This window comes from Thalassophryne amazonica, chromosome 18 (genome assembly GCF_902500255.1).
Source record: "Thalassophryne amazonica chromosome 18, fThaAma1.1, whole genome shotgun sequence".
In the NCBI taxonomy this organism is placed as follows: Eukaryota; Metazoa; Chordata; class Actinopteri; order Batrachoidiformes; family Batrachoididae; genus Thalassophryne; species Thalassophryne amazonica.
The window spans coordinates 8,177,018-8,194,158 of NC_047120.1; the positions used below are offsets into that span (position 1 = coordinate 8,177,018).

The 17,141-nt window shown below is 40.5% G+C and overlaps 1 protein-coding gene across 4 annotated transcripts in view; it reads left to right on the forward strand.

Annotated features, from left to right (window-relative positions):
• Window positions 1-5,348: 5,348 nt before the first annotated feature.
• ccdc57 (coiled-coil domain containing 57) overlaps window positions 5,349-17,141 on the forward strand; it is a 71,560-nt gene continuing 59,767 nt past the window's right edge. Inside the window, exons 1-4 of one of the 4 annotated variants that reach the window (XM_034194386.1) lie at window positions 5,349-5,495; window positions 6,889-7,000; window positions 7,116-7,241; window positions 11,552-11,710. In XM_034194386.1, the coding sequence (XP_034050277.1) occupies window positions 7,129-7,241; window positions 11,552-11,710 (272 nt within the window). In that variant the 5' untranslated portion in view covers window positions 5,349-5,495; window positions 6,889-7,000; window positions 7,116-7,128. Of the gene's footprint in view, window positions 5,496-6,888; window positions 7,242-11,551; window positions 11,711-17,141 lie in introns of all 4 variants that reach the window. The other 3 variants (XM_034194387.1, XM_034194385.1, XM_034194388.1) reach the window with 3 other exon arrangements.

A 17,141-nucleotide genomic window follows, 5' to 3' on the forward strand; every position in this document is an offset into this window, starting at 1 on the left:
ACCGGCCCATAAGCGTGCTGAATCAAGATTATAAACTATTTACACATATAATTGCCAAAAGACTAGAAAATATCTTACCTCAAATTATAAGTTTCGATCAGACCGGCTTTATTAAAAAGAGACAGACACAAGATAACATTCGCTGAACGCTACATATAATTGATCATGTAGCTAGAAAGCAGGATAAAATGTTGATGTTGAGCCTTGATGCCGAAAAGGCATTTGATCGGGTTAATTGGGAATTTTTGTATAAAGTCTTAGAAAAATTTCAATTCCACCAATCATTTATAAAAATAATACAAACACTATATAAATATCCAAAAGCAAGAATTAAAGTAAATGGAGCCCTTTCCAAATCATTTAATCTGGAGAGAGGAAATAGACAGGGCTGCCCTAGTAGCCCATTATGCTTTGCCATTTTTATTGAAGCTTTGAGTCAGGGTATCAGCCAAAACACTAATATAACTGGGGTGAACATGTGTGGCCAAGAACACAAGATTTCATTATTTGCAGATGACGTGTTGATTTATTTGACAAACCCTGACACATCTCTTCCTAGCCTTCTTTCCTACTTAGACACTTTTAGTTCAGTATCTGGGTATAAATTGAATATTTCTAAAACACAAATACTGAGTTTCAATTATAAACCATCTCAAATACTGACTTACAAGATTCAAACAAATTGGAATTTGGAGCATATAGAATATCTTGGAGTAAACATTCCAAAAGATTTATCTAAACTGTATGAAATTAATCTAACTCCTTTGTGTCAGAAGATTAAAAGTGATATAAAAAGATGGGATCTGCTACCAATATTCAATTTTGAATCAAGAGTGGACACAGTCAAAATGAACATTTTACCCAGGATGTTGTATTTATTTCAGTCACTCCCAATTCCAATTAGTGATGAGCAGTTCAATAAATGGGATAAATTAATCTCCAAGTTTATTTGGCAGGGGAAAAGGCCAAGATTGAGATTGAAGACCCTTCAGTTGGTCAAAGGGAGGGGAGGCCTTGCCTTGCCATGTTTCAAGGATTATTATATGTCAGCCCAATTTAGAACATTGGTGTGTTGGTGCAACACAGATTATGAAGCCAGGTGGAAGCAAATAGAAACTAAAATTTCAGAGAATTGCTCAATTCAAGCCATACTGGGAGATAAAAGACTTGTCAAACAACAAATTCAACAAAATAATCAGTGGATTAATTTACCACTGAAATTATGGTTGCATTTAATTAAAAAATATAATCTTTATGAACAAGTCAGAATATTACGGTGGGCTCCCAATGATTTAGACTTTGCACCAAATACAATGGATAAGACGTATGAGGCCTGGGCAAGGCGGGGCCTAACTTCATTTTGTACATATACTCAACCTTTTATTGTGGGCAGTCTAAGGCACACCTGTGCACTAATCATGGTGTCTAATCAGCATCTTGATATGGCACACTTGTGAGGTGGGATGGATTATCTCAGCAAAGGAGAAGTGCTCACTATCACAGATTTCGACTGGTTTGTGAACAATATTTGAGGGAAATGGTGATATTGTGTACGTGGAAAAAGTTTTAGATCTTTGAGTTCATCTCATACAAAATGGGAGCAAAACCAAAAGTGTTGCGTTTATATTTTTGTTGAGTATACTTCTTGAAAGAAACTATGGGGGACTTTCAATCATTACAAAGACAATTCGAATTGATGAACAAAGATTTCTTTCGATTTTTACAAATTCGTCACCATATCACGGGCTTTTTACCAAAAGACAGCAATGTATTTGAAATACCAATTTTAAGGATATTTATCAAAGCATATCAAGGTGATTCTGGCCTTAAATTGATATCAAGAATTTACAAGGATTTTCAGGACATCAAAAACTTAAACACAGAATACATTAAACAAAAATGGGAAATGGAGTCCAGTTCAATCATGTCTAATGAAAGCTGGTTAAAATATACTGCTTTCCAGTGGAAGATCACAAATTCAAATTCCTGGAGAAGTTTTGGCTGGAAATGTCTTAGCAGATATTTTATTACACCTGCTCAAAGTTCTCATTATTCAGGTCAGTCCGATTGCTGGAGGAACTGTGGGACTCAAACAGCAAATCACTTTCATTTGTTTTGGCCATGCCCCTTGATACAAAATTTTTGGATTAATGTTCAGTCTGAACTGAGTACAATGTTAAATTTACCATCAAACTTAAACTGGGATGAGTTATTATTTGGCTTTTTGAACTCTGTGGACACCAATGCTAACGTGAAATGCGTATTTGGAATTTTAAGTTTAGCAGCACGTAAATCTATCACTAAAAAGTGGCTAAAGCCTGATTCCCCAACAACTGATGATTGGCACAACCTGGTCTATTCAATTTTTATAATGGAAAGAATTACAATGTCTAACAGACTTGAGGGAGATAAATTTGAAAAAATATGGGCTAAATGGAAGGTTTATATTGTGCTACGAAGACCTGAGTTTGTTTGATTATGTAACCTGTAATTTTTGTATATGGAACATACTTAAGGACAATACTGTACACCTTGTAGATGTTCTGTGTTAATGTATGTTTTGTGTAAAATTATTTGAAAATTTCAAAAAAAAAAAAAAAATAAATAAATATATATATATATATATATATATATAAAAAGATGGTTCATTTTATTCCCTTATCTAAACTGCCGTCAGCAAAAGAAACCGCCGGTCAGATATGGAATGAAGATCACATGGGCATAGTCATTGAAGATTTTTACTGAACTTGGTTTCAGCATCTGGATGATGGCTGCCCCATCTACAATGGTACAGGTAACCTTTGGACTTTCTGAGTATGCACTGTGAACTTTTTCCAGGCATGGAAGCAGATCACTTTTCTGTCCCAGGTGGAGACCTCCCCCATCAGACAGCACTGGTGGACACGGTTGGTTCTCGTGTCGAAAGAATTCAACTAAGTTTCCATCCCTGGTCTGGCAAGCAATAAATAGTCTGAAAAGAGCGCCATATCCTGTTTGAGAGAAACCAATTTCTGTTTTGGTTTTGATATTGTCCTCCTGGTTGAAGTACCGAACACCTGCAGCTTATTTCTTGGTATGGTGTCATCCACTGGTTTTATTCTCTCAACAATGCATTCTTTTGTGAAAGCGTTAAATTGTTGCTCTCCTGTCTGTATCACCTTTCTAACTGCCTCAGCAGCTGAAGGTCCAGCAAGTTCCTTTGAGTGGAGAACAACCAAGTTCTTGCTTTCCTCTTCAAATGGATTTCCAAAATGTTCCATTGCACTGACCAAAGACTGTACATCTTTGATGAATGAGATCTGGGGACTTGTTGTTTGATCATGGTGAAGTGTGTTATCTGATTTGACACCGAGATTATACATATCAGACCGTCATATAAGTGACGGCTGCCATCTTGGGAAATGGCGGCCATCTTGAATATGAAATGACAACTTTTCAATTATCCTATAGACATTTACCAAGTACAATATATGGTAAATACGTCTAAAATATCATATTATGTCCGTCACTCATAAGAAAACAGGTGTTGCTGGTGGCCATTTTGAAAAATGGCTGTCATGGGCGCCATGTTGAAAATTCATAATGCCTCCATATCCAAATCTTTTCGGTATGCCTTTGGCTATATGTGTACCAAATTTCATGCTTTTATCACAAACTGAACGATTGTTTTGGTTATCTGCTGCACTACTTTGTTTTTTCAGGATTGCAGGTGAATAATCATGATCCACATTCATGTGGTTTTCATGCCAGGTGAATCCCTTCCCCTACCATGCCTTGTGGAGTAATGTCTCTTTTTTAAAACTTAAACACTACTATAATGGAGTGTGGCGGCGCGTCCACTGGTAGCTGTGGGCCCACCAAGCAATGACCTCTTTCGATCAGGCATCCTCAATTAGCTTGAGACCCTCGCAGAGTCATTTTTCCACAAATGAGACCATCGACGTTGCTCCCTTCTCGGTTCCCTCTGCCATCCCATAAATCCTTAAGTTCTCTCGTCTGGAGCGGCTTTCCAGATCGAGTAGCTTGTCGTCCAGTTTAGCATGTAGCTGTAGCATAGCCGCGATGATGTCCTTTGTATTTTGGATTGTCTCTTCTGCGTTCTCTATTCACCCTTCCGCCTCGTCCAATCTGATATTCACCTTCACATTTTCTTCTTTTATTGTCTCTAATTGTTCTTTATTTTCTTGGTGAAACATTCTTCGTTCTTGCAGGATCAGCTCCGTGTCAACCATTTCTTTGCACTGGAACTCGCAATTTATTATCTTAAGAAACACACGCTTAATGTTAAAGGACAATTTGCTGTACTCAGAAAGTGAAGTTACATGATTTAAGTGAAATGTTTGTAAATAAAAACAGCTAATGATATTGGTAGCATCTACAGTCAAAAAGTAAGGAACAACTGATGAATAAAACGTTTTCAAAGTCATCATAAAACTGTGATGGTATCATTAAGTATTTGTATCAGTACTCTGTATTGATGAGTACCCAAATGTATGTACTCGTACTTGTACTCGGTCTGGAAAAAAGTAGTATCGGTGCATCCCTAAATACATCCAAATGTGAAACAGTCAAATATTTTGCTACCATTACCCCGATATTATACGGCCTGAAATCTCACACGCTTAACCAATCAGATTCGCTGAAAAAATTTAATTGGATTAGAAATATATGTCAGAAAACAATAGATCTATAAATCACATAGAGTATCAATATACTTCATATTAGGCCAGAGAGAGAAAGACAGAGTTCATAGGCTGTACAGAGCAGAGAGAGAATAAAATGTAAATTGTCAAATTAACACAAGAACCTGACATCCCGACCCAAACCATATTTACACATGTACAAAGCTGCTCGTGAAAGTTTTCCAGCTAAAAGCCCTGAAAGAGGCCTGTATACAGAGCTGCTTTCTTGTGCTCCTTTTCTGCAGGTCAAGAGATGAGTTTGGCAATGTGATGCAGAAAAACCATCCTCTGTTCCAGGACCATGTGTGTATGTGACTGTTGACACCTTTAGAGCTGCTGTGTTGAAGCTTCACCTTCTGCAGCTCTCAGCACCTTATAATAATAACAATGCATTATATTTATATGGCACTTTACACAGTGCTAAAAGACACTGTATAGAACAGAGAAAATAACAAGAACAAACAACTTAGAAAGATTAAAATGAAAAATAAGCAAGATTATAAAATCAAACCTTCACCGCGCCTTTGATGGAATCACTATGAAGACCGCTCCAAGATGGCGGCCGCATCCCTTGCGCCTCAGCAACCAATGCGGCGTCGACTCTATATAATGTCTATGGCTCGAACTCTACACTGCTAAGGAGCTTCTAGTCCTTCGCAGAAAGAAATGCGGAAATGTAGCTGGTGTCTTCGAGTTCAAGGTTCAGCCGCTACGAAACCGTTTGTGAACATTAGAACTCATAATTATTCATCTTTGTGTTTGTAATTTTGATCAAACTTAGAGCGGAGCTGTGGCGCGCGGACGGAACTGAAGGTAAAAGTAACAAAAAAAAGCTGAACTCGCTCTTTGTTGTGGTGTGTTTGTTTTGTTAGTTGCTTGTTTTGTTGTGATGGGAAGTTCGTTTTTTGAGGCGTTTCAGACAAATATTTTCCTTTTATGGACGATGCTTGACTTATATTTTGTTTAATTTTTTTCTAATGTGTTTTAATTCTCTTTGTTATATAAGTCAAATTACTGCACCATTAACCTCATTTAATGACTTAATTTTCTCCTCTGTGCCTGTTTTCCACCAGTTTCTTTGAGGAACAGATTGTAAATCAACTTTTCTTGCGTTTATTCTCAGCAGCAGATTTTACATTTATTTATATTGCTACATTTATTTTATTGCCCAAATAAAATCAGCCAGTCAGTCATGTTAAATATGTCCTGGTGTAGATTTTACACTCAGATACTATTTTGGTGAAACAGGGAGAATGCCAAAATTTGTATATCACACCAAATCATTTAAACGAGCTAAGAATTCAAGCTGCAACTAAGGCCCCATTAAAAAATAAATAAACATTAGTTTATCATCCTTTACCAGAAAAAGTGATGAGGGCAGGTGGATTTTTTTCTTTTCTGTAGTTTCACGGTATGACGTATAGCTTTAAAATGTGCTTTAACAACATTATGGCTATTTGCATATGATGTGCGTGTGATACAGGTGCACTAATTGATGCAATGTCTGCCAACGAGTACTATTCCACTGATAACGTTAGAGAAAATACCAAAATAATAGTCACTCTTTTAGACGTGTAGCATCTGCCCCGTGGGAAACATGACTTACTTGCTTAGGGACAAACGTGGCTGGAATAAGGTCCGGAACTCCGGATGCTCAATACTTGGCCCAGCTTCACCAACACAGTGCTTGGAATAGATGTATTTGTCCTTCTTGACATGTTTGTGGGAGAAATTTGGTCGACCACAAGCACGACTCGAGCCCACCGCTTGTACTTCTCAGTGGTTTCAAAGACGGGATAAAGTTTACTCCTTCCATGTAATCCTTTGCAGGTATCTTGAATTGTGCCGAGTCCGACACAGGCCATCTGCTCATACCGTAGGGACGGTATAACAGAACATTTTAGTGGTTTTGATATGGTGGCATACCGTGAAACTGGTTATCGGCCATGTCTATGTGTAACAATACAAACTAATGTGTCATCAGCAGATATTAAGTCAAAGTAAGAGATTTTCTGTTTCCTTCCCACTGTAGCCAAGTGCTTGCTCACAGGGGGTCGTTTTGTCCATTGGGGTTTTACATAATTATTGTATGGCCTTGCCTTACAATATAAAGCGCCTTGGGGCAACTGTTTGTTGTGATTTGGCGCTATTTAAAAAAAATTGATTTTTTTTTTTATTTTTTATTTTTTTCTGTGCTTGATGGCAGGGTGAGGTCCAAACCACATGTGGCTCATTGTTCTGGCTCTGTCATGGCGCAGTGATGTGGCACTGCTAGATTACAAAGCCAACACGTTCCTTTCCTGCTCAGAGGCTCAAAGGTTAGTCACGTTTCTGGCATTGCAGGTGGCACAATATGTGGTCCGGCCCCTTACCGCGGCTGCCAAAGCAGTGGCACAGTCGCTACTCAGAATAATTGCTGTCAATGAACTGCAGGAGATAACCTGTGATGTGGAGATTTTCGTGCATCCACATGCAGGTTGCAAAGCTGCAGCTGCAGAGAAGCTTCGAGGGTGCAGAAATGAACTGCGAGCCCACCGCTGCACGGGAGAACCTGAAGCGGTGAGTCCACAGGAACGTTATCAGGGACCCCAGGCCAGATATGGTGCATTTACATTAAAATTGAAATGATTACAATTACATGTTTGTTTTTTTGTTGTTTTTGTTTTTGTTTTGTTTTTGTATTTGCAATTCTACAGTTACAAATACAGTTCCAGTTGGAAATTTAGATTGCAATTGAATTATTATATTTCAACAATTACTATTAAATTATGATTACTAACAAAAGAATGAAGTACAGTAAATTTCTTCTTAAATATGTTTATTGACAGAAATACATTAAATGAATTGAACCTTTATTTAACCATGTTAGTCTCATTGAGGTAGAGATCTCTTTTGCAAGGGAGTCCTGGACAGTTATAAAGTTTCCAATTCACCTTACCTGCGAACCACTAACACCATACTGCAGATCCATCCTAATTACAGTAAGACACAATCCAACCACTAGGGGCAGTGTGCAGCCACAGTCCGGTGCCCGGGGACCAACTCCAGATGTAGAGACGTTGCCTTGCTCAGGGGCAGAGAAAGGAGCAGACTCCCAATAAGCATGTTCCTGGTTGAGGGAGGAAACCGAGGGAAACCCCCGCAACTCTACATGACATAGAAAACTGTGACAGGGTGGGGTTTGCTGCTCCCATTAGGGGGTGCCACACCAGCTCATCTGTCTCCATCTCACCCTGTCCTCTGTATCGTTCTCTGTCACACCAACCACCTGCATGTCCTCCCTCAGCACATCCATAAAACTCTTTGGCCTCCCTCTGCTACTCCTGTCTGGTGACTCGATCCTCAGCATCCTTCTGCCGATATGGTATGAAGAATGAAGATAGTTTGAAGATGTGAAAATACGCTCTCCAAAGTGTGTCTCCACATTTCCAGGATAGACTCAAGAAGACAATCCCAAAGCCATCCAACATGTCTGGTCTCACTACTGTCTTGTAAACTTTACTCTTGCAGATATTCTTCAGTCACAAATCACTCCTGACATCTTTCTCCACCCACTCCGCCCTGCCTGCACTCTCTTCTTCACTTCTCTACCACACTCTCCACTACTTTGGACAGTTGACCCCAAGTATTTAAACTCATCTACTTTCACCACTTCTACTTCATGTAAGCGCACTATTCATGGGTGCAAAACCCCTGTTTGTATAAGGATTTCCGCCAAAATTTGTTTCCATTTTCTGTTTATATCGTCACATAAAACTAACTTAAAAAATATACGCACATAAACTGGCTTTATTTTGACATGAAATGTGCTCCACTCAAACGGTGGCCCTGTGCAGTAAATCAAGCGCACCCCTCTCTTCTTCTGTGGTGTGGAAGGGCAGCTGTCGTCCTTATTGTTGCAGTGCTGCAACCTTCTGCATCAGTCTGTCATAGCAGTACAAAATCCTTCTGATGAATCCAGTGTCTTACAAGTATTTCAAAAGTATTTTAAAAAAAACACTTCACCCTCTCACTTGACCTTATGGCTAAAATGCTTCCTACAGAAACTTCTTTGAGGCCTTACAATTGATTTCTTTAAATTTTTACTCTTTAATAGATAAACCATTCAGAAATGATGAGATATGTTTTGTAAAATAAAATATTCATCATTCATCTTTAACTGCTTATCCAGGGTCGGGTCGTGGGGGCAACAGCTCTAGCAGGGGACCCCAGACTTCGCTTTCCCGAGCCACATTAACCACCTTTGACTGGGGGATCCCGAGGCATTCCCAGGCTAGTGTGCAGATATAATCTTTCCACCTATGCCTGGGTCTTCCCCAGAGTCTCCTGCCAGATGGATGTGCCTGGAACACCTCCCTAGGGAGGCGTCAAGGGGACATCCTTACCAGATGTCCGAACCACCTCAGCTGGTTCCTGCAGCTCTGCTCCGAGCTCCCCACGGATGACCGAGCTTCTCACCCTATTTCTAAGGGAGACACCAGCCATCCTCCTAAGGAAGCCCATTTCAGCTGCTTGTACCTCTAATCTAGTTCTTTCGGTCATGACCCAACCCTCATGACCGTAGGTGAGAGTAGGAATGAAGATTGACCAGTAGATTGAGAGCTTCGGCTCGGAGGCCAGTCTCCACCGGAAACGAATCCGACTTACTGCCGAGCACCCAAACACAGCTCTCACTTTGTGAGTACAGAGATTGGATGGCCCTGAGAAGGGACCCCCTCACTCCATACTCCCGCAGCACCTCCCACACTATCTCCCAGAGTACCTGATCATACATCTTTTCCAAGTCCTTGTGAGTGTGAAGAGCTGGCTGGAAGAGCGTGAATTGCTGGCCGGAAGAGCTACCCGCATTGTTCCTCTTCAGTCATTGTATTCTGTTTTTATTTACATTTCACACAACGTCCCAACTTCATTGGAATTGGGTTGTACATGGTTTTTGCAAAGTTTACAAAAATCTCTTACCAAACAGAAGAAACAGAAAAAAAAAAAGATCAACAAAAGCAGGTCTTAATTGAAATGAAAAAGCTGGGCAGATTTGTGTCTTTAATCTTAGTGCGTACAATTCCACAACACATGGGGCTTCCAACACAGGTAGGGCCTCCCATCATTGGAGAAACAAGCAGGGCATCCTGAGGTCAGTCTGGCGCTCTGAGATGCCGGACCAGCATCTTTTGAAGGTCTCAGCAGTGCTGTCAGTGGGCCTGTTCCCGTGGCAGAGTCTATTCCAAACGAAGATTGCAGTGTGCTGCAATCTTCGGTCATCTTTCGGTCATGACCCAACCCTTATGACCATAGGTGAGAGTAGGAATGAAGATTGACCAGTAGATCGAGAGCTTCGCCTTTTGGGTCAGCTCCCTTTTTGTCACAACAGTACGGCAGAGAGAATGCAACACCATCCCTGCTGCACCAATTCTCTGGCCAATCTCGCGCTCCATTTTCCCCTCACTCATGAACAAGACCCCGAGGTACTTGAACTCCTTCACTTAGGGCAAGACCTTATTCCCTACCTGGAGTAAGCAATGCATTGGATTCCTGCTGACAACCATGGCCTCAGATATAGAGATACTGATCCTCATCCCAGCTGCTTCACACTTAGCTGCGAACCAATCTAGTGAGTGTTGGAGGTCACGGGCTAATGAAGCCAACAGCACCATGTCATCTGCAAAAAGCAGTGATGAGACCCTAAGCCCACCAAACTGGAAACCCTCCTCCCCCCGACTACGCCTCGATATCCTGTCCTGTATGAATATACAAACAAGATTGGTGACAAGGCGCAGCCCTGGTGGAGGCCAGTCTCCAGTGGAAACTAATCCGACTTACTGCTGAGCACCCAAACACAGCTCTCGCTTTGTGAGTACAGAAATTGGATGGCCCTGAGAAGGGGCCCCCTCACTCCATACTCCCGCAGCACCTCCCACACTACAGGAGGAATGCAGAGAAAATACTAAGGTGATCACCAGCCACTAGCCCTAAGCTTCATGAACAGACCCAGAATTTAGATAAATTTGAGACTAAGACCCGGTTTGTTTACTAATAAAATTTATTTAAAAGGGTAGAAAGCATAGTAACATACTATGCCAGTATGCTAGTCATACGAAATGGAAAATAAGTGTGTCTTAAGTCTGGACTTGAAAGTCTCTACAGAATGTTTTATTGATGCAGGGAGTTCATTCCAAAGAACAGGGGCACGATAAGAGAAAGCTCTGTGACCTGCAGACTTTTTATTCACCCTAGGGACACAAAGTAGTCCTGCACCCTGAGAACGCACAGCCCAAGCTGGTACGTAGGGTTTAATGAGGTCAGCGAGGTAAGGAGGTGCCAGTCCGTGAACAGTTTTATAAGTAAGTAACAGAACCTTAAAATCTGATTTGACAGGGACAGGAAGCCAGTGAAGAGATGCCAAAATGGGTGTAATGGGGTCAAACTTTCTGCTTCCTGTCAGAAGTCTGACAGCAGCATTTTGAACCAATTGGAGACACTTAATGTTGGACTGTGGTAAACCAGAAAATAGAACTGAATATAACTGAAACTAAAATCAAAGTTATCAGCTTCCTCAGTCAGCACTGTGTCTACATATTTGTTCCGTCATTCAGCCGTTTGTAATTGGTGCTTTTCAGGCAGGTAGATGAGGTAATCAGTGAAATCACCTGTTTTTGATGCACAGGGAGAATCGGTGCACGGTAGGACTGTTACTTACTGCAGCTGAGGATTTCCACCTCTACTATATCATAAGTGTCATAGGTATCATATCACAATAAGTACTCGGAAAGCTGTAAGAACCACAAGTATGAACACAACCCTTTTTTTAATTGACATCTTTGAGCTGTGATGACTAACTATTTTGTGAACTTGTGTTTTTGTGTATGTGAAAGGCTTCGCACAGAAGCGGAAACGACACGTGCTGCCTGGGACAAGTCCATCAGTCAAGCCTCCAGAGAGATGGTTGCCAAGGATACAGAAATTAAAGCCTTGCGGGGCAAAGAGGCCGGACTTAGGACTGAACTGAAGAAGGCCTATGAGGAGATTGAGAGGTAAAGAGAGATCTGAGGAGAGGAAAAGACCATAAAATACAAACATGACCAACAAACTCACATCAGGAAAAAGTTGGGACCCCTGTGACCCATAACTAAAATGAGTAGGTTTAGAAAAAGAATGTGTGTCTGATGTGTGAACCAGTGGAGTTTTGTGCTGTAGGCTTTAGTTCATCATTAAACAATTGGCTAGAGAGGCTGGCGGTGGCTCACAGATCTGGCCACTTGCTTCTGACGGACTATGTGCTGAATTGACACCCTTCTAATCTCTATAAGGTTATATGTGTTTCTTTTATTTCTGTTTAACACTTATTTTAGTTTTCAAGGGCATCTATTGTGAATCTTATTGAACTAAATTTCGCCTTTAGTGAATCTTAGGAGTGGTTCGCATTTCGCTAGTGATTAGCTTACATCAGCTAGGTCGGCTTTTTTCCCCGTTTCATTTATTACTGTTACTGCCAGTCTAATACGTCTGTTAGTTTTTCAGTGTAACTGCTGTGAATTGTAGCTCATTATTTTACTCGTGTGAATCTTAGGTTAGCATTTTCGTTAGCGGTTAGCTCACACTAGCTTGGCTATACTCTTGGATTTTCTGGTGCACAAAGTACACGACTTTACATAAATCCTGCGCGATGCTGGCAGATAGGGTCGCTCTTTTAGAGAGCTATGTCCGTAAGCTAGAGCAGCTTCTTAGCTCAGTGGAGTTAGATGTTAGGCACTCCAGACAAGGTTAATTGTTGGGCCGGCTAGCGTGCTCATTAGCATTAGCCTAGAAACACTGGCTGTGGAGGATGGATTTCGAACCGTGGTTAGGCAGAGGAAGTCACGTAGGGCTTGGTGCCTGGTTGTGGTACCCCAATCACACTCCCCACTGTGAACCGGTTTTCTCCCTTGGATGTGCCTGTTGTGAATTCTTTGAGCCCACGGGTGACTTCAACTCCTATCTCCAGGCTGAAACGCTGGGCTTTAGTGATAGGGGATTCTATTACCCACAAATCAGGTTACAGACGCCAGCTGACGTTAAATGTATTCCTGGGGCCAGAGCTCCTGACATTGCCTCCCATCTTCAGGTGCTGACTCTGCAGAAGGGTAGACAGACAAAGGAGCATGACACTAGATACAGCCACATAGTTATTCATGTCAGCGCCAGTGATGTCAGGATGAAGCTCTTTGAGGTCACAAAAACTGACATAGAGAGGACTTGTGACCTTGGCAGAAAGATGTGTTGGCATCAATTAACAGTCTCCGGCCCCCTCCTCTCCTGGGGTAATAAGCCAGTTTCGAGTTTCTCAGTGCACATGTGCGGAGAGCTCATGCTCACAGGTCAATGCATATAAACAGACTGCCGACGCTGTTCACGCTGATAAGAAGACTGTTTTTGAAGCAACGTAACAGCTCAAAGAGCCGAAAGAAGTCACAGTGTGGACAGAAAATGGTATGTAAACATTTCTAAAGTCAGTAGTTGGACCACATTGGCTCCGTTCTATGAGGAGCCACTTCCAGTGTTTGGAAACAAAGTAGCAAAATGATCAGGCTGTGAACACTTTACCATGCAGGACCTGTTTTTTGTTGTGAAAGTCTGTAGTTCTCACACTCTACTTAGAACAACTAAACTGTTTAAACAGTTGCATATATTTATGTTTAACGTTGTTAATTATGTCATGGTTATTTTTCTCTTTGTATGTATCAGCTTTTCACTTATGCAAACACCATACTAGGTTATCATAAAGGTTGCTTTTTTCTTATTTTAATATATCTAAAAAAAAAAAAAAGCAGATGAGAAATTAAAATGTTTTATTGTCAATACATTGAGAGTCACATTTATAACATCATCATTGAAATAAGAAGCTTCTTTCACCTTCAGATGAGAGGTCAAAAATTTTAACAATCCTGGTGTTTACTGTAGTTACACTGCAAAAAGGTGGATTTTTTTTGGGGGGGGGGGTTGACCACAAATGTAGGGTTGATGTAAGAGGGTTAAGAAAAGTCTGTTTTTCACTTTTCCTCCCCCAGAAATGATGTGAACATTTGATGCTCCGTGCCAAACTGCACATCCCTCCTCCCAGCTTATGCTTTGATCAACAAACTGCTGCTGATGTTGCAAAGATGAGAAAAATTGCAAATGCCAGGATTCACATTGAACGGGCTGTTGGGAGGATGAAATGGGCCAGTTCCTCTTGTTCCAGTCCTGGATGACACTGTTAGTCTGTGCAGCACTTTGCAATATTCTGCCCCCACTTATGTGCTGAGAGTTTACACACTATAATAATTAACAAATCACAACATATGTTACCAAAAAATATAGATATGTTTCTCATAAGAATAGTATAGGATGATTAATGTTGTTTAAAAGACATTCAGCCTTGTAATTTTGAAATGGCCACGTTTTACTACACAGGCATTGGCCAGTTTACAGTCATGGGACAGAAAATTTATTGGTGACTAAATGTGACTACAAGAAACATTCATTAAAAATGGTCTTATCCCACAAAGTTCTGTATTTTTGATATTTCATACTTACTTGGCATACTGAATGTGATAGGTAGTGGTTCCCAGTCCAAGAGATATTTTGGTGCCCCTTTTCAATGCAACTCTTATTAGCACTGTACACAAAGTCAGAAACATTTAATTTTCAGAAGTTTTTATTATTATTTATATGGTGATTGGGGCAGTGGGAGAGATCTGCATGAAGAATGAGCAGATGAGACCTTGGTCATCAGAACACTCACTGTCACTGTAATGTGTAATGTTCATATTATTGGAATTAAATATTATAGTTGTACATGAGCATCTATGATACAGTTCTCAATCATTTGGCTGTAAATCCAAGCAAATCAAGTGCAGCAGCCACTGACAACCTTCACCGTCTTCTTTATGAGACACACCCAAACTTTGTGTGGAAGCTTGTATATGCTCATAGAAGGGGTGCAGTCTGCTTTTAAAAAGCAGTAAACAGAATCGAGATGGGTGGTAATACACTTCCTTCAACCACTGTGAATTGAAGTATGAGTGTCGGCTTTTCCTCTCTGTAGTCTGTAAGGAGCCTGTCTGCAGGTTCCTCTCCTTTCCACTGATGTTCTGATATGTCACAGGACACACACCGTGGCCAGCGATGGATTCATTTCTCCTCTCCTGAATAAAATAAAAGTATATACTATAATAAAGACATTATTTGACTTCATTCTTTCATTCAGTGCATGTCAGACAGAAAGTGTGGCCAAATGTAGTAGATAAAAATGGAAATGGGAATCAGGCCTGGCGCCAGAAAAAAAATATTAAGGGGGCGATGAGTTTATCACAGGGTGGGGTCACCCCCCCCCCCAAAAAAAAGTGCGCACCGGAGGGTACCTGCCTCTGAGCGTGCGTAATGAATTGGGTGCGCTCCTGGAAAGCTTGTGTATTTAGGCTACACCGTTGTAAGAGACTGACTGAGAGTAAAGAGTGATGACTATTTTTTTTTTTTTTATTATTTGAACGTATAGACCCTCGGTCTGCATACCACAAAACCAAACCAACAAGTGATCTGAGAAACGACACTAGACAGTAGATTAACCCCACATACAGCCCTCCATCACAAGCGCAAACACAGCGCAATTGGGCATGACAGTCACACAACGGGTCAAAGATAAACCTTTCATGTAGATATACAGTGGTCTCTCGTTTATCGCGGGAGTTACGTTCTAAAAAAATAGCCCGCAATAGGTGAAATCCGCGAAGTAGTCAGCGTTATTTTTACAATTATAGATGTTTTAAGGCTGTAAAACGCCTCACTACACACTTTATGGGTGATTATTAGACTACGGGCACTTATGTCCTTTGATCATATTGTATGAAAAACAGAAAAAAGGGGAAATTTCACACTTTTATAGTTATCTTTACAATGAAAGTGTGTTAAGAAATTTGTTCTAGTACTTTTTCACCTTTTTTCAGCATCATTATATGCAAATATTGCCGTTTTGTGCTTGTCCCACACCCAGACTTTTGATCTTCAATGATAAAATGAATGGTAAAGAAACGTTTTTTCTAATGTTTTAAAATATCTCTGAATAAAATATCAGTAAAATAATCAAAACATAATTGGGGTATTCAATGTCATACAACTGTTGTGATTTTTTTAAACAAAATGTAGTTGTCCCACACTATTGCCGTAATTTCCACCACAACACTGTAATCAGTTCAGTTTATTTGCCATTTGCAGTAAAACTACATTGGAAAAAAAACATTGCAAGAGCTTAGTGTGCATAAACATACATTTTAAAAACATGGACACAAAGACATAATAAATGAATAAATAGATAATACTTGCCACAATAAAAGCAATGAACAATAAGAGATAATAAAAATAGTAAAGTGCTTGTCAGTCAGTGTGCACAGTTCAAAGCCATCACAGCTTGTGGAAAGAAGCTGTTTACATGGCGAGATGTCCCTTTAAACAGTTTGTATGAAAGATTGTTTGGGTAGTTTCTATGGAGATAAACAGTGACATCAGAGCACATGTATATAGCGCCAAATCACAACAAACAGTTGCCCCAAGGCGCTTTATATTGTAAGGCAATGGTGTGGTGGAAATTACATTTATAAGGCCAATAGTGCCCGTAGTTAAAGAATCACCCTTATACACTTTTCTCAAACAGGCATTAACATTTTCTCACTTTTCTCTCGTGTGTAAACACTCTCAATGTTCAAACCTTAGTAGAAAAATAAGACCAACCTGTTTTCAGGCCCAAACATTTGTTTGAGAAATAAAAATAGAACGTTTTCCTATAAATAATTATGATGGCTTTTAGAACTAACAAATTTAATTTTAACGATCAACCTATGAGGTTGGACACATAAGAAATTATTAATAGTGACTGACCAGTATTTCACAGTTCCTCTGATCGCGCCTCTTCGTCCTGGCGCCGCGCCACTGTTGCGCCTTTTTCCACTCACACCTCGCTGCAGGTGTCTTTTTCCGAGTGAAGAACACAGTTATGGGTAGTTGTTGGCGCTCTTTTTGCTTCTGGGCGAGAAGATTCTTATAAACAGACCCACAGAACACAATGCGCATGCTCTCCCTTCGCGGTGCCGCAACAGTTGTCCTGTCATCTAGACAGAACACCGGCCTGCTTGATGAGGATGGACAATGCGCTGTAAAAAAAAAAAAAAAGCATGCCAAATTGGACTAAACTCTGCGAAACTGCGAGGCGCTATATTTTCCAGTATTTCTATTTCTTTTTTATTTTTGATAACTCTCACATCCGAGGGGGCGAGGTTGATGACGTGAGGGGGCGTCGCCCCCAAACGCCCCCTTGTGGCGCCGGGTCCGATGGGGGAATAATGGATAAAAATATATAATCAAAATTAAAATATTGAGACAGACGAACATAGTGTTTGCACTGCTGTGAACACTCAAAACTCCTACATTTTTTTTAAGCAGTCATCAGTTTTA